This window comes from Giraffa tippelskirchi, chromosome 1 (genome assembly GCF_054371585.1).
Source record: "Giraffa tippelskirchi isolate mGirTip1 chromosome 1, T2T-mGirTip1v1.2.pri, whole genome shotgun sequence".
NCBI lineage: Eukaryota > Metazoa > Chordata > Mammalia > Artiodactyla > Giraffidae > Giraffa > Giraffa tippelskirchi.
Window position 1 is genome coordinate 158,284,620 of NC_137275.1, and position 18,457 is coordinate 158,303,076.

Below are 18,457 nucleotides of genomic sequence, written 5' to 3' on the forward strand. Positions count from 1 at the left end.
ATGTGGCGATCAGAAGGTCTCCATGTGCACATGCGCAGTTGTGTGGAACGGCAGTTAGAGCGCGTGGCGGACGTGGCTTGGGGGCCCAGGGATGCCGCGACTCCTCTACCTGTGTCTCGGGCTCTTGCTGGTTCGAGTCTCCCGTGAGCTGAACGACATTAGCAGAGCCAGGAAATTGTGCGGCCAGCATCTACTGCATGAGATAGTAAAACTCTGTGGCAATGTTAGCTGGAGTCACGTTGAGAAGGAAAAGCCTTTCACACAGCTGCTTTCCCAGGCCTCAGAAAAGGTTGAAAGCTTCATCCCTGACCGGTCAGAAAGCTCCCAAACCACTTTTCCGGTCTGGAGGAGAGCGACAAACCCAGGTAAAAATCTAAACCAAAGGCATTTTTGTTCATCTTTGTACATTTTTTATTCTCGAATTTGCTCTGCCAGCCATTGAACTTCAGGAAGTGGAATTTGTGCCTAATATACATACACAATCTCTGTGAAGCTTTTTTTTTTTTTTTAACTTCGAGGAAAGAAATGCACACATGTAAAGTCTACAAGGAGAAGGCAATGGCACCTCACTCCGGTGCTGTTGCCTGGAAAATCCCATGGACAGAGGAGCCTGGTAGGCTGCAGTCCATGGGGTCCCGAAGAATCAGACACGACTGAGCGACTTCACTTTCACTTTCATGCATTGGAGAAGGAAATGGCAACCCACTCCAGTGTTCTTGCCTGGAGAATCCCAGAGACGGCAGAGCCTGGTGGGCTGCCATCTGTGGGGTCGCACAAAATCGGACACGACTGAAGCAACTTAGCAGCAGCAGCAGCAAAGTCTACAAATTTGTATAAGACTGTTGCGGTTTCCCAACTTTCCCTTCCTGCAGTGCCCTTGTCCCCTGGCAAACTCCATTTTGTCCTTTAAAGCATAATATAGGTATTACCTTCCCTGGGAACTTGTGGTTCAGACAGTAAAGAATCTCCTGCTGTGCAGGAGCCGCAGGTTCAATCCCCGAGTGGGGAAGATCCCCTGGAGAAGGGCATGGCAACCCTCTCCAGTATTCTTGCCTGGAGAATTACATGGACAGAGGAGCCTAGCGGGCTACAGTCCATGGGGTCACAAAGAGTCAGATACGACTGAAGCTACTTGGCACGCATACACACGAATGTATGTTTTATATGAAATGCCTAGCAGAGGGCCAAGCATAGAGTATATGCTTAATGTATATTGAATTTATACAAAATGCTTTTAAGCAGTCTTTAGGAAAAACGTTTTTTGTTTTAGATCCATTCTTCTGTTTTTACATTTTGTGGCTAATGCATTTTAGTCCCAATACGTTTGCTGTTTTAAAAGAAAGTGCACTTTATTTGTAAACAGTTTTCTATAGAGTATAGTTTAAGTTACTGTCTTTTACAATAATTCAGTTGTTCTGATTTGGGCAAGTTGTGAAAGTCAAGATTTTTGAAATTGAAGCAGTAGACTATCATGTCAAAAGAGAGACCCTAATATAGATGAGTAAAACAAACTAAAACGTTGCCTAGCACTTTATGAGCACTTACTCTTTTTTATTGTTTTGAAGTATAGTAGGTTTACAATATTTTTAGTCTCTGGTGTACAACATGGTAATTCAAAATTTCTATAGATTATATTACATTTAAAGTTATAAAATATTAGCTATATTCTGATACACTTATTCTTTTTTAATGAATGAATGAATAAAATCTATAAATTATTGATGCTAAGGGAATAAAAACTTTTTTATTGACGTATAAGTTGATTTACAACGTTGTGTTAGTTTCAGATGTACAGCAAAGTGACTCTGAGTCCATCCATGTTGCTGCAAATGACATCATTTCATTCTTTTTTAATGGATGAGTAATATTCCATTGCATATATATATATATACCACATCATCTTTATCCATTTGTCTCTCAATGGACACTTAAGTTGCTTGCATGTAAATAATGCTGCTATGAACATTGGAGTGCATGTATATTTTCAAATTAGATTTTATTTTTTCCAGATATATACCCAGGAGTTGGATTGTTGGAACATATGGTAATTGTATTTTTAATTTTTAAGGACCCTCTATACTGTTCTTCATAGTGGTTGCACCAATTTACATTCCTACCAACAGCATAGGAAGATTCCCTTTTCTCCACACCCTCTCCAGCATTTATTATTTGTAAACTTTTTGATGATTGACATTCTGTGAGGTGATAGCTCATTGTAGTTTTGATTTCCATTTCTCTGTTGGTGATGTTGAGCATATTTTCATATGCCCATTGGCCATCTGTGTATCTTCTTTGGAGAAATATTTATTTAGTTCTGCCCAATTTTTGATTGTTTTTTTAATTGAGCTGTATGAGCTGTTTGTGTAATTTGGAAATTAAGTCCTTGTTAGTTGCATTATTTGAAAATATTTTCTCCCATTCTGTAGGTTGTCTTTTCATTTTGTTTATGGTTTCCTTTGCTCTGGAAAACCTTAAAAGTTCAATTAGATCTTCTTTGCTTATTTTTGGTTTTATTTCTATTGCTTTGGGAGACTTATCTAAGAAACCATTGGTATGATTTATGTCAGAATGTTTTGCCTATTCTCTCTACTAGTTTTATGGTGTTATGTCTTATATTTAAGTCTTTAAGCCATTTTTAACTTATTTTTGTGTATAGTGTAAGGGAGTGTTCTACCTTCATTGATTTACATAGGGCTATCCAGTCTCCCAACACCACTTACTGAAGAGACTGTCTTTTCTCTGCTGTATATTCTTGTCTCCCCTGTTGAAGATCAACTGACCATTGGTGTTGGGTTTATTTCTGGTCTCTCTATTCTGTTCTGTTGATCCATAAGTCTGTTTTTTGTGTCAATACCACACTTTTTTGATAGCTATAGCTTTGTAGTAGTATTGTCTGATGTCTGGAAGGGTTATGTGTTCAGTTTTGTTCTTTTTACTTAGGATTGCTTTGTCTATTCTGGGTCTTTTGTGATTCCATATAAATTTTAGGACTATTTGTCTAGTTCTGTGAAAAATTTCATGGGTCATTTGGTAGGAATTGCATTAAATCTGTATATTTCTTCAAACCCAAGAGCACAGGCTATCTTCTTATTTCTTTGAATCATCTTCAGTTTTCTTTATTAATGTTTTATAATTCTCAGGGTATAGGTCTTTCACCTCCTTGGTTAGGTTTATTCCTAGGTATTTTTTAAATGTGATTTTAAAAGGGATTTTTTTTTTTAACTTTCTGATAGTTCGTTAGTGTCAAGAAATGCAACAGATTTCTGTATGTTAATATTGTAACCTGCTACCTTGCTGAATTTATCAGTTCTAGTAGTTTTTGTGTGGAGTCTTTAGGGTTTCTATATAGAGTATCATGTAAAGACAGAAACAGTAGAAAGCATCAGACTGAATCTTGATCATTTTCTATCATCAAAACTACCTACATATAAATTCATTTTATCCTGTTCTTATAATGAAGGAATTATCTCTCACCAGACTCTCAGTTGTACTTCAGTTTAGCTGATATTCACACTTTAATGTGTAGTTGAATCACCTCGGGAATGCTGTTAATATACAGATTCTGATTCAGTAGGTCTGGGGTGGAGCCTGAGTTTACTTTTTACAAGCTCCCAGGTAATGCTGATCCTATTAGTTGGATAATGCTTTTTGAGTAACAAGGCACTAGTTCAGTTTTCTATTTCTTCTTTATTCTTTTCTCTCACAAGTGCAAGGTGGGCTTCCCCTTTTTATTTCATGCTTTGTGGGTGTTCCTCTCACATCAAATGCTGTGCTCTTATTACCTATGCCATAGTCAAAATTTTACCTTCAGACATCCAAGCTTGAGTTTGTGATTGAGAATAAGTTTGGAATCCTTTTTCTTCACCAATCAATAATAAGTCCCTGGTGACCCAGTGGCTAAGACTCCATGCTCCCAATCCAGGGGACCTGGGTTCGAACCCTGGTCAGGGAACTAGACCCCACATGCCACAACTAAGACCTGGCACAGCCAAATAAATAAAATAAATTTTTTAAGTCATCTTTAAAACTTGTAGCTGGTTAATCATTCCTTTATTTCAGGTGTTATTCACAATACCCTGAAGGAGTAAATGTCATTAATTCAATGAGGAGAGATCTGCAATGAAACAAGATTTGTATGAAATGGAAATATATCTGATCATATTTCAGAATTGTCATACTCATTAAACATGTTACTATGGGAACTGTATAAAGGACAGTTTATAAAAGTGGAAATATGTGGCAATGAAACCATGGTTTTTTAAAATATATGGAAGAAGAAAAATGAATTTAGGTTATCAATATGAATTTGTATTACATTTTAAAGAATTCTTAATCTGTAAGGAAAGATAGAATGTAATCTATTAATTTCCAGTAACTAATTTATTAATAGAAGTTGAAGAGAGGCATGTATTTCCAAAAGAGGATTCCAACATAGAATATATAATTATGCCATTTCTTTTGCATGTGAACGTTGCTGAGTAATTTTTATTTAGCTTATACAAGCAGAATATATTTCTCTGTTAGGTCAAATTATCAATAATTTTAATCTTCTGATAATTTCTTTGAGTCTGACACAGGAAATGATAGTTTGGTACACTGATATTCAAAAATGCCTTCTTCAGAGCTACTCATACATAAGTTGAGTTTGAGATTGTGCACTTCTTGTTAATGAATCCCGAATGTATGGGCCATGTTGCCACACCTATTTCAGAGTGTGGCAGCGTGAAACTAATGTCATATTTCTAAATTCTGAGTATGGTGCTGCCTAACTATTAGCGCTAGGTGAAATTATTGATGTTTCATCACCAGTATTTCATAATCCATAACCCTATTCCAGTTAGATAGGCGGTAGTCCCTTATTCCTGGTCTTCATCCATCTGTTCTTGTATTTTTGTTCATTTGTTTTTTGTGGATATCATTATCACAACTGGCTATGTACAACCAGTCTATATATTAATTCAACAGGATTTGTGTGCCTGTTGATACTATGTGTTTTTCATGTTGCCTGGGATATGAGTGAACAGTTTCACTCAGGAGGCAGTGAAGGTTCTTGCCCTCATGAAACTTAAAATAGTGAAGATAGACAATAAACATAAATGAATTATACAGTATGTTAGAACATGATTAGTCTCCACGTGTCTCCTTTCTTCATGCCCATTCTCCTCCTCCCACAGGCAGCCATTCCATTGTTTTATTACGTCTTTTTGTTTGTATATGTTTTCTTGCAAACTGTGCATTATTTCCTGTGCTTGTATTTTAAAAATATAATTAAATGGTATTTGAGATCTGTATCTTATTATTGCTATGTGAACATTTAGTTCATTGCTCCAAGCTGCTGCATAATATTCATATACATTCCTCACATTTTACTTCTTCTTTCTCTCATTGATGAACATCTAATCTATATAGCCTTCAACTTCTGCCACCATAAATAATACTGCAGTGAGAATCATTGTATGTGCCCCATTATGGATGTGTATGGACATTTCTCTGGGATGCTGCCTAGGGGTAGAATTGATGTATTGCAAAATATATATGTGCTTAATTTGCCTGAGGTACATTCAGATCACTTTGCGGAATGACTACACCAATTTATAGTTGCACTGCTACTAGTACATGAGAATTCCTATGTTCTTATATCCATGTCAAGAATTAAAATTATATAATTTTTAACGCTTTCCAGTGTGATAGACATGAAATAAAATCTCATTTTTGTCTTAACTTGTTCTGGATTTGAGTACCTCTTCATATGCATATTAGCCTTTTGGGTTCCTTTTTTTCTGAAAACTTCCTATTTTTCAGAAATTTTATTTCTATATTTTGCCCACTTTTTGTCAAAGTTGTCATCTTCCAGTTAATTTGTAAGAATTATTCAAAATCTAGATACAGTAATAGTTATAGGTTTTAGATATTGCAAATATGTTCTCCTATTCTGTCATCTATCTACTGGTGTTATTAGACAGAAAGTCTTAATTTTTATGCCATTAGACAATAAGTGTTTCACCTTACTGTTCATCCTTTTGAATGTTTTGAAGGTCCTTTTCTGTTCCTCTATTTGTTTTATAGTTTTACTTTTCTTGTTAGGTCCTTAATTCTTCTGGAGCCCATTTTTGGTTCTGTTCTGGCTAGGAATACTATCTTAATTTTCTCAAAGTCTTACTTTTCTGTACATGAGGAAGTATTTTTCTGAATACCATCTACTGAACAGTCATTTTTTTCTACTGATTGTAGAGCCACTTTTATTGTTTATTAAGTTTGTCTGCGATTCTTATTTAACTAGTCTTTTTGTTTGGCTTTGTATTATTACTACACTGTTTTAGCCAACTTTTTCACTCTCCTCTTTCACCTACATCAAAAGACTCTTTAGTTCCTCTTTGCTTTCTGTCACTAGGGTGGTATGATCTGCATATCTGAGGTTATTGATATTTCTCCCAGCAATCTTGATTCCAGCTTGTGATTTATCCAGCCTGACATTTCACATGATGTACTCCACATACAAGTTAAATAAGAAAGGTGACGGTATACAGCTTTGACGTTCTCCTTTCTCAATTTTGGACCAGTATGTTGTTCCATGTCCAGTTCTAACTGTTGCTTCTTGACCTGCATACAGGATTTTCAGGAGACAGGTAAGGTGGTCTGGTATTCCCATCTCTTTAAGAATTTTCCACAGTTTGTTGTGATCCACACAGTCAAAGGCTTTAGCATAGTCAGTGAGGCAGAAGTAGATGTTATTCTGGAAGTCTCTTGCTTTTTCTGTGATCCAGTGGATGTTGGCAATTTGATCTCTGGTTCCTCTCACTTTTGTAAATCCAGCTTGTACATCTGGAAGTTCTCAGTTCATGTACTGCTGAAACCTAACTTGAAGGATTTTGAGCATTAACTTGCTAGCAAGTGAAATGAGTATAGTTGTGTGGTAGTTTGAGCATACTTTGGCATTGCCTTTCTTTGGGATTGGAATGAAAACTGACCTTTTCCAGTCCTGTGACCACTGCTGAGTTTTCAAATTTGCTGGCATATTGAGTGCAGCACTGTAACAGCATCATCTTTTAGATTTGAAATAGCTCAGCTGGAATTCCATCATCTCCACTAACTGTTCGTAGTAATGCTTCCTAAGGCCCACTTGAGTTCACACTCCAGGATGTCTGGCTCCAGGTGAGTGATCACACCATCATGGTTATCCAGGTCATTAAGACCTTTTTTATAGTTCTTTGTTTTCTTGCCATCTCTTCTTAATCTCGTCTGCTTCTGTTAGGTCCTTACCATTTCTGTCCTTTATTCCCATCTTTACATGAAATGTTCCCTTGATATCTCTAGTTTTCTTCAAGAAATCTCTAGTCTTTCCCATTCTTCTGTTTTCCTCTATTTCTTTGCATTGTTCACTAACACGGCTTTCTTATCTCTCCTTGCTATTCTTTGGAACTCTGCATTCAGTTGGGTATATCTTTCCCTTTCTCCTTTACCTTTCGCTTCTCATCTTTTCCAGCTATTTGTAAGGCCTTCTCAGACAACCACTTTGCCTTCTTGCATTTCTTTTTCTTGGGGATGGTTTTGGCCTGTATAATGTTATGAACCTCCATCCATAGTTCTTCAGGAATGCTGTCTATCAGATCTAATCCCTTGAATCTATTTGTGGCTTCTACTGTATAATCATAAAAGATTTGATTTAGGTTGTACCTGAATGGCCTAGTGGTTTTTCTTACTTCCTTCAATTTAAGTATGAATTTGGCAATTCAGCTTATGATCTGAGCCACAGTCAGCTCTAGGTCTTGTTTTTGCTGACTGTATAGTGCTTCTCCATCTTCAGCTGCGAAGAATATGATCAATCCAGTTTCAGTACTGACCATCTGGTGATGTCCATGTGTAGAGTCCTCTTTTATGTTGTTAGAAGAGGATGTTTTCTATGGCCAGTGCATTCGCTTGGCAAAATTCTGTTAGCCTTTGCCCTGCTTCATTTTGTACTCCAAGGCCAAACTTGCCTGTTACTCGAGATATCTCTTGACTTCCTACTTTTGCATCCCAGTCTCCTGTGATGAAAGGACATCTTTTTAGGTGTTAATTCTAGAAGGTCTTGTAGGTTTTCATAGAACTGGTTAACTTCAGCTTCTTCAGCAATAGTGTTGGGGCATAGACTTGGATTACTGGGATGTTGAGTGGTTTGCCTTGGAAACCAACTGAGATCATTCTGTCATTTTTGAAATTGCACCCAAGTACTGCATTTCGGACTCTTTTGTTCTCTATGAGGGCTCCATTTCTTCTAAGGGATTCTTGCCCACAGTAGTAGATGTAATAGTTATCTGAATTAAATTCGCCCATTCCAGTCCATTTTAGCTCAGTTAAGTTCAGTTCAGTCGCTCAGTCGTGTCCGACTCTGTAGCTCACTGATTCCCAAAATGTCGATGTTCACTCTTGCCATTTCCTGTTTTACCACATCCAATTTACCGTGATTCATGGACCTAACATCCCAGGTTCCTATGCAATATTGTTCCTTACAGTATCAGGCTTTAGTTTCACCATCAGACACATCCACAGCTGGGTGTTGTTTCCATTTTGGCTCAGCCTTTTCATTCTTTCTGGAGTTATTTCTCCCCTCTTCCCCAGTAGTAGCATATTGGACACCTGGGGGGGTTCATCCTTCAGTTTCATATCTTTTTGCCTTTTCATACTGTTCATGGGGTTCTCAGTGCAAGAATACTGGTTTTCCATTCCCTTCTCCAGTGGACTACGTTTTGTCAGAACGCTCCACTGTGACCTGTCCATCTTGGACGGCCCTGCACAGCATGGCTCATAGTTTCCTTGAGTTAGACAAGGCTGTGATCCATTTGATCACTTTGGTTAGTTTTCTGTGATTGTGGTTTTCATTCTGGTGGCTATGGGACTGAAGTTCTTGCTTCATCTGTCTGCCCTCTCTTCGATAAGTCTAAGAGGCTTGTGCAAGCTTTCTGATGGGAGGGACTGCTGTGGGGAAAACTGGGTCTTGCTGTGGTGGGCAGGGCCATCCTCAGTAAATCTTTAGTTCAATTTTCTGCTGACTGGTGGAGCTATGTTCCCTCCCTGTAGTTTGGCTTGAAGCTCCCAGTCCTGGAGTCTGCAGTCTCTATGGTGGGGCTACAGGCTCTATAGTAGGGCTAATGGCAACCTGCTGCAATAGGACTTACGACAGCATGCTGTGCCTCCCAGGACTACTGCTGCCAGTGGCCCCCTGGCCCCTGGCCCTGCAGCAGGCCACTGTTGACCCATGTCTTCACCAGAGATTCCCAAACACTCACAGCCAAGTCTTGCTCATGTCTGTTGTGGGGTCACTGCTCCTTTCTCCTGGGTCCTGGTGCACACAAGGTTTTTTTTGTGCCCTCCAAGAGTCTCTGTTTCCCCAGTTTGGTGGAAGTTCTGTAATCAATTCCCACAGACCTTAAAAGTCAGATTCGCTAGGATTCTCAGTCCCTTTGCCAGATCCCCAGGTTGGGAAGTCTGATGTGGGGCCTAGAACTTTTGCATCAGTGTGAGAACTTCTTTGGTATAGTTGTTCTCTAGTTTGTGGGTCATCCACCTGGTGGCTCTATGGTAGGGCTACAGGCTCTATGGTAGGGCTAATGGTGACCTCCTCCAGGAGGACTTACATCACACACTGTGCCTCCCAGGACTGCTGCTGCCAGTACCCATCCCTGCAGCAGGCCATTGCTGACTCATGCCTTTGCAGGAGACCTTCAAACCCACACAGGCAGGTATGGCTCAGTCTCTTGTGGGGCACTGCTTCTTTCCCCTCTTTTCTATTTATACTTACTGTCTTTGTGATCTGATCCAGTCTTAGGGCTCAAAAAATTATCTATATACCTGACTCATAAATTTCCTTCTTCAAGCAAAATTTTTTATTCCATTCTGATAAGCATGAGATGATATCTTACAGTGGTTTTATTTGCATTTCCTTGATGATTAGTAATGTTGACCATCTGCATTTCCTCTCTGAAAAAAATGTTCATTTCTTCTGCACTCTTCTTGATTGGGTCGTTGTTTTTTGATGTTGGATTGTATGAACCTCCATTGTATCTGTATGTAGTCCTTTTTTCCCTAGTGTATTTTGTTCATTTTCCTTTTTTTTTCTTGATTAGTCTGGCTAAAGTTTGGTTTTGTTAATCCTTTAAAAGAATCAATGTTTGGTTTTCTAAACCTTTATATTTTGTTTCTATATTTCACTTATTTCTTTCCTAACTTATTTGAGTTATCTGTGTTGCTCTTTTTCAAATTCACTGATCTGAACATTCATTCTAATTTCCTGATGAATACAGCTTGTTTCCATTTAAGTCCCTTTCTCAATTTGACATTCATGAAAAAGTTTCCTTCTTATTATCTGCCTTTTCTTCCCTTTTTGTGACAGATGGGGCACATATCATCCAGGAAGACCTTTCTTCAATCTGCCTGGAAAAAAAAAAGCTGAAAGTCACTCAGTTGTGTCCGACTCTTTGTGACCCCATGGAGTGTAGCCCACCAGGCTTCTCTGTCTATGGAATTCTCCAGGCAAGAATACTGGAGGGGGTAGCTATTCCCTTCTCCAGGGGATCTTTCTGACCCAGGGATGGAACCTGGGTCTCCTGCATACGAGGGAAGCCCCTGCCTAGACAACCTAATTCACTTTTCCCCTTCAGTGTACTCTGTTCATTGTGACATACTTTATTGATCACATATTTATCCATCTTAGATGACATTATTCTTTTGCTACTTTAGAAGAGATTAATATTTATCCTAAAGGTTTACTATTCCACATTTCCTCGTAAGCATTTTTTAAATCAAAGTTGTTATAGAGTATTCTACTAGGACTCTTAACTTCAAGAGGCAGAAGTTCTCTTAAATATCCTCAAGAAGAAAAACTGAGGCTAGTTACTATAGAAAGAGGATATGTAAATGGACCTAGAAAGGCTCTGGAAACCCTAAGGAATCATGTCAATGCCTAAAAATCATCTTTCTCTGAATCTTTTCTCCTCTAATAACTTTAGCTTTCATGACAAGCTTCATAGTATCCTTTCAGTTTTGTTTCTAACTCATCTTGTTCTCATTACTTCTTAGTTCTAATTTCAACAAGTGAAGTGAAGTCACTCAGTCGTGCCTGACTCTTTGTGATCACATGGACTGTAGCCCACCATGCTCCTCCATCCATGGGATTTTCCAGGCTAGAGTACTGGAGTGGGTTGCCATTTCCTTCTACAGGGGATCTTCCCAACCCAGGGATGGAACCCAGGTCTCCTGCATTGCAGGCAGACACTTTACCATCTGAGCCACCAGGGAAACCCAATTTCAACAAGAGGAAATCTAATTGAGCAAACTTATTTTTCACAGGGCATGGATTGCTGGCCACTGTGGTAGATGGTTTCTTTGGGGTCAGTTGCCAACCTTCTGTCTGTTTCTTTGGGGTCAGGTGCCAAACTCCTGTCTTTTAACTGTGGATATAGGATGGAGTCATATGGTTCAGAACATGACTGCCTAAGGGCTGACTCAACAGGAGTGGCTAGAGGCAATATATCCTTCAAAAGGAATTGTAGATGGGCAAGGGCAATGATAGAAATCCAACAAGCCTCCAATTAATTACCTTCTGGTGTTATTTTAATTTCTTATAAGTAATATTGAGTAAGAGCAGTATAACATTAACAACTCACTGAGCCTATCACACTTCTCCATTTCTTTATATTTCAACAAAACCCAGAATGGCTTCTACTAACCACTTAGTTATAAAATATGCATAAAAAACAAGTAACTCCATTACAAATGGGCAAAAATTTGAATAGACATTTCTATAAGGAGGATATACAATAAGGACATGAAAATGCTCAACATCATTAGTTGCAAGGTCATTACAAATCAAAACCATAATGGGATTCCACTTCACATCCATTAGGATGGCTATCATCAAAAAATGGAAAATATAAAATGTTGGTCAAGATGTATAGCAATTGGAAGCCTAGTATATCAGTGGTGGGGTTGTAAAATGGTGTAGCCACTGTGGAAAACTGGCAGTTCCTAAAAAAGGTAAACAAATTTACCATACGATACAGCAGTTCTACTCCTAGGTATATACCCAAGAGAATTGAAAATGTGTTCACACAAAAACATGTATGTGGATGTTCAGAGCAGTGTTATTCTTAATAGTCAAAAAGTAGAAAGAACCCACATGTTCATCAACTGATAAACAGGTAAACAAAATGTGATATATCCATACAATGGAAAATTATTCAGCCATAAAAAGAATAAAGTACTGGTAGACATGCTATAACATGGTTGAGCCTCAAAAATATTATGCTCAGTGAAAAAAACCAGACACAAATGACCATCTATGATTATGTTTTAGGCAGATCCATAGAAATATAAAGTAGATTAGTAGGTGCCAGGGGCTGAACGAAGAGGAAAATGGGAGTGACTCCTAATGCGGGGAGGTTTCTTTTGGGGATGATAGAAATGTTCTGGAATTAGGTAGTGGTGATGTTTGTGCAACCTTGTGAATATACTAATTGTATACTTTAAAATGCTTAATTTTATGGCATATGAATTATATCTCAAAAAATGTTTTCTGAATAAAAGTGTGCAAAGATTTCTAGGCCTTTTTATAGGAAAACATTACAACTGTTTTAGTTAAAAATATACATTGCTTTTGAATAACCATTTTACTAGTTAAAAGGTGATTACTTGTGTTTCAGAATTAGCTGGCTTTAGTGTTACAGCATTATGATTAAGTTTTCAGCTAAAGGAAGATTTTAATAAAGGATTTATTTCTTGTCTCTCAGCAGTCCCTTCTTCTGCCTCTCAGGAAGAAGCAATAAACAATATGAAGGTGCAGTCACTGCCTGAGTATCAGTATAAAAAGGCCAACTTGCCTTTTAAGACAAGACAAGAGGTATCTTCCTCATCACAAGATATCAGTCCATATATTCATGAGATTATAGAATTTCAGAAGAAAAATACAAACAAAATCAAAACCGTAAGCAATTTGTTTTGGGGGAATCATCCCCAAAGAAAACGCAGGGGATACTCAGAAAAATGTTGTCTGAAGGGATGTACAAAAGAAGAACTTACTATTGCATGCCTTCCATATATTGATTATGAAAACTTAAAGAAGCATCAGCAGTTGTGACTGAGATATACTAACCATCATGAGACTTACACTAACTTAATAAAAAGCTTAATATATTTTACTTATTATTTTTTTGGTGACTGTCCTTGTAGTTTCTCTGCTGTGAACATCTGAATGTATTTGTAAGCACTTGACAATACTTTGTGGTGGAAATACGACTTAGTATTTTCTTTGGTGCCCTATTTTTCATATGTTTTTATATTTGAAGATATTACTGGAGGTGGCATGATCTATACAGACATCTAAGGATTACCTGTTTATTCTTATTTATGGTTTTGAAACTCTCTTAAGTAGCATTTAAATGTATTATGGAATGTTCTGCATTCCATGTGTATGATATACTGACTGGTGCCCATTACTATTAGGCTCACTCTAGTATGCCAGTACATCTGTCCTACTGACTTAAAATAGCTAACCAATTACTCCTAGTAGCTCTTATACATTTTTAGTAGGTACAGTTTTAATTCTTTGTATAGTAACTGGTAAGAAGTCTTTTCACAGTTTCTATTGAGGACATAAGAGTTCAGTGATTTCCTTGAGGTTGTAATCTCTCTCCAAGATCCCGTCTTTGCTTTGAAGCTATTGATACAATGTGAAGTCTTATTCAGGCTTGGTCAGAATAGAGTGCAGTGTTGGCATCACCTGGGAACATGTTAGAAATGCAGTTCTAAGGTCTTCTCCCAGACCTACTGAATTAGAACTCTGGGTATGGGGCTCATTGGTCTGCATTTTTATAGGCCCTCTGAGTCATTCTGAAGTATGTTAAAGGTTGACAATCACTGTTAATATTCACAGTATGAATATTGTACAAAATCTATTTATGTGCTTGCAAAGCTTAACTCAATATAGGTATTATAGCACTGAGTTTTTGGTGTTTTTCCACATGGGAAAATCTTTTAATGCTACAAATTAGAGCAAAGCTTATACAAAGAATCCAAAGTGAAATTCCCCCTTTCTGCCATTAATTAGGGGGTAAGTATCATTTGAAATATTTTTCTAGTTTCTTTCCCAAATATGCACTGTAATGTTCTTTTCAATTAAATTTTTAAATTCCTATTTGGCTTTGTTATTTTTTAGAACCAAAGCTCTTTACACATATATCTATGTTATATTCACTTTCAGTGCATTAATAGATACAATTTTTTAAACCAGTTCCAGGGTACAGCATTCACTTAATTTTTTTAAGTATAGTCACTTGTTTTGATACAAAATGATAGATTATATCATGGTTGAGTGGTAGAGTAAGTTGGCTGGGTGTTTGATGAAACTACTCCATTGAGAGTTGCCTTGTAAGCCAAAATACGGTGATACTTTTGAACTAGTTTGAAGAAGTATAGGTCTGTACTTGTAGTTTAAGAATAAAAATGGAGTTTTATTAGCTTACTAATATATATATCGAAAATGTCAATTAGAAAATTATGAGATTTACCAAGAATGTTATCTGCCTAGCTATATACTTACCCTGGTGGCTGTGACTGTCCGCGCAGAAGCGTGGCGGCTGCGATGGTCCGTGCAGAAGCATGGCCGAGAGGAGCTACCCCACGGCCGAGGCCAGGGGCGGCAGCTGAGAGGAGCTACCCCACACCCGACGCCGGGGGCGGTGGCTGAGAGGAGTTACCCCAGGTCCAAGGAGCGGCGGCTGCGTGGGCACAAGAGGGCCAAGAGGAGTTACTCCACATTCAAGGTCAGGAGGGGCCATCGTGAGTAGATATCCCTTGTTCAAGGTAAGGAGCAATGGCTGCACTTTGCTGGAGCAGCTGTAAAGAGATACCCCACGTCCAAGGTAAGAGAAACCCAAGTAAGACAGTAGGTGTTGCGAGAGGGCATCAGAGGGCAGACACACTGAAACTATAATCACAGAAAACTAGCTAATCTGATCACATGGACCACAGCCTTGTCTATCTCAATGAAACTAAGCCATGCCGTGTGAGGCCACCCAAGACGGATGGGTCATGGTGGAGAGGTCTGACAGAATGTGGTCCACTGGAGAAGGGCATGGCAAACCACTTCAGTATTCTTGCCTTGAGAGCCCCATGAACAGTATGAAAAGGCAAAAAGATAGGACACTGAAAAATGAACTCCCCAGGTCGGTAGGTGCCCAATATGCTACTGGAGATCAGTGGAGAAATAACTCCAGAAAGAATGATGGGATGGAGCCAAAGCAAAAACAATACCCAGCTGTGGATGTGACAGGTGATAGAACCAAAGTCCGATGCTGTAAAGAGCAATATTGCATAGGAACCTGGAATGTTAGGTCCATGAATCAAGGCAAATTTTGGAAGTGGTCAAACAGGAGATGGCAAGAATAAACGTCGACATTCTAGGAATCAGCGAACTAAGATGGACCGGAATGGGTGAATTTAACTCAGAAGACCATTATATCTACTACTGTGGGCAGGAATCCCTTAGAAGAAACGGAGTAGCCATCATGGTCAACAAGAGTCCAAAATGCAGTACTTGGATGCAATCTCAAAAACGACAGAATGATCTCTGCTCGTTTCCAAGGCAAACCATTCAAGATCACAGTAATCCAAGTCTGTGCCCCGACCAGTAACACTGAAGAAGCTGAAGCTGAACGGTTCTATGAAGACCTACAAGACCTTTTAGAACTGCTGCTGCTGCTAAGTCGCTTCAGTTGTGTCTGACCTTGTGCGACCCCATAGACGGCAGCCCACCAGGCTCCTCCGCCCCTGGGATTCTCCAGGCAAGAACACTGGAGTGGGTTGCCATTTCCTTCTCCAACGCATGAAAGTGAAAGTGAAAGTGAAGTTGCTCAGTCGTGTCCGACTCTTAGTGACCCCATGGACTGGAGCCTGCCAGGCTCCTCCATCCATGGGATTTTCCAGGCAAGAGTACTGGAGTGGGGTGCCATCACCTTCTCCACCTTTTAGAACTAACATCCAAGAAAGATGTCCTTTTCATTATAGGGGACTGGAATGCAAAAGTAGGAAGTCAGGAAACACCTGGCGTAACAGGAAAATTTGGCCTTGGGGTACAGAATGAAGCAGGGCAAAGGCTAATAAGAGTTTTGCCAAGAGAACGCATTGGTCATAGCAAACACCTTCTTCCAACAACACAAGAGAAGACTCTACACGTGGACATCACCAGATGGTCAACACCGAAATCAGATTGATTATATTCTTTGCAGCCAAAGATGGAGAAGCTCTATACAGTCAGCAAAAACAAGACTGGGAGCAGACTGTGGCTCAGATCATGAACTCCTTATTGCCAAATTCAGACTTAAACTGAAGAAAGTAGGGAAAACCACTAGACCATTCAGGTATGACCTAAATCAAATCCCTTATGATTATACAGTGGAAGTGACAAATAGATTTAAGGGACTAGATCTGATAGAGTGCCTGATGAACTATGGACAGAGGTTCGTGACATTGTACAGGAGACAGGGATCAAGACCATCCCCATGGAAAAGAAATGCAAAAAAGCAGAATGGCTGTCTGAGGAGGCCTTACAAATAGCTGTGAAAAGAAAAGTAGCAAAAAGCAAAGGAGAAAAGGAAAGATATTCCCATCTGAATGCAGAGTTCCAAAGAATAGCAAGGAGAGATAAGAAAGCCTTCCTCAGTGATCAATGCAAAGAAATAGAGGAAAACAACAGAATGGGAAAGACTAGAGATTTCTTCAAGAAAATTGAGAGTTACCAAGGTAACATTTCATGCAAAGATGGACTCGATAAAGGACAGAAATGGTATGGATCTAACAGAAACAGAAGATATTAAGAAGAGGTGGCAAGAATACACAGAAGAACTGTACAAAAAAGATCTTCATGACCCAGATAATCACGATGGTGTGATCACTCACCTAGAGCCAGACATCCTGGAATGTGAAGTCAAGTGGGCCTTAGAAAGCATAACCACGAACAAAGCTAGTGGAAGTGATGGAATTCCAGTGGAGCTATTTGAAATCCTGAAAGATGATGCTGTGAAAGTGCTGCACTCGATATGCCAGCAAATCTGGAAAACTCAGCAGTGGCCACAGGACTGGAGAAGGTCAGTTTTCATTCCAATCCCAAAGAAAGGCAATGCCAAAGAATGCTCAAACTACCGCACAATTGCACTCATTTCACACGCTAGTAAAGTAATGCTCAAAATTCTCCAAGCCAGGCTTCAGCAATGTGTGAACCGTGAACTTCCAGATGTTTAAGCTGGTTTTAGAAAAGGCAGAGGAACCAGAGATCAAATTGCCAACATCCGCTGGATCATCGAAAAAGCAAGAGAGTTCCAGAAAAACATCTACCTCTGCTTTATTGACTATGCCAAAGTCTTTGATTGTGTGGATCACAATAAACTGTGGAAAATTCTGAAAGAGATGGGAATACCAGACCATCTGACCTGTCTCTTGAGAAACCTGTATGCAGGTCAGGAAGCAACAGTTAGAACTGGACATGGAACAACAGACTGGTTCCAAATAGGAAAAGGAGTACGTCATGGCTGTATGTTGTCACTCTGCTTATTTAACTTTTATGCAGAGTACATCATGAGAAACGCTGGGCTGGACGAAACACAAGCTGGAATCAAGATTGCCAGGAGAAATATCAGTAACGTCAGATATGCAGATGACACCACCCTTACGGCAGAAAGTGAAGAAGAACTAAAGAGCCTCTTGATGAAAGTGAAAGAGGAGAGTGAAAAAGTTGGCTTAAAGCTCAATGTTCAGAAATCTAAGATCATGGCATCTGGTCCCATCACTTCATGGCAAATAGATGGGGAAACAGCAGAAACAGTGTCAGACTTTATTTTTGGGGGCTCCAAAATCACTGCTGATGGTGACTGCAGCCATGAAATTAAAAGATGCTTACTCCTTGGAAGGAAGGTTATGTCCAACCTAGATAGCATATTGAAAAGCAGAGACATTACTTTGCCCACAAAGGTCCGTCTAGTCAAGGCTATGGTTTTTCCATTGGTCATGTATGGATGTGAGAGCTGGAGTATAAAGAAAGCTGAGCACCAAACAATTGATGCTTTTGAACTGTGGTGTTGGAGAAGACTCTTGAGAGTCCCTTGGACTGCAAGGAGATCCAACCAGTCCATCCTAAAGGAGATCAGTCCTGGGTGTTCATTGGAAGGACTGATGTTGAAGCTGAAACTCCAATACTTTGGCCACCTCATGCGAAAAGTTGACTCATTGGAAAAGACCCTAATGCTGGGAAGGATTGGGGGCAGGAGGAGAAGGGGACGACAGAGGATAAGATGGTTGGATGGCATCACCGACTCAATGGACATGGGTTTGGGTAAACTCCGGGAGTTGGTGATGGACAGGGAGCCCTGGTATGCTGCGATTTTGGGGTCGCGAAGAGTCGGACACGACTGAGCGACTGATCTGAACTGAA

At 39.3% G+C, this 18,457-nt stretch overlaps 1 protein-coding gene across 3 annotated transcripts; it reads left to right on the forward strand.

Annotated features, from left to right (window-relative positions):
* The first annotated feature begins 56 nt into the window (after nt 1-56).
* On the forward strand, nt 57-16,611 carry INSL6 (insulin like 6). Of its 3 annotated transcripts, none has more exons than XM_081501952.1 (3): nt 57-365; nt 12,765-12,874; nt 14,561-16,611. In XM_081501952.1, exons 1-3 carry the CDS (start codon nt 92-94, stop codon nt 14,717-14,719), a joined length of 543 nt encoding a protein of 180 aa, XP_081358078.1. In that variant the 5' UTR covers nt 57-91; the 3' UTR covers nt 14,720-16,611. The 3 variants fall into 3 exon arrangements, with proteins under 3 accessions (XP_081358078.1, XP_081358086.1, XP_081358071.1); XM_081501960.1 differs by having other exon boundaries at nt 12,768-12,874; XM_081501945.1 differs by lacking the exon at nt 14,561-16,611 and having other exon boundaries at nt 12,768-13,172.
* The last annotated feature ends 1,846 nt before the right edge of the window (nt 16,612-18,457 follow it).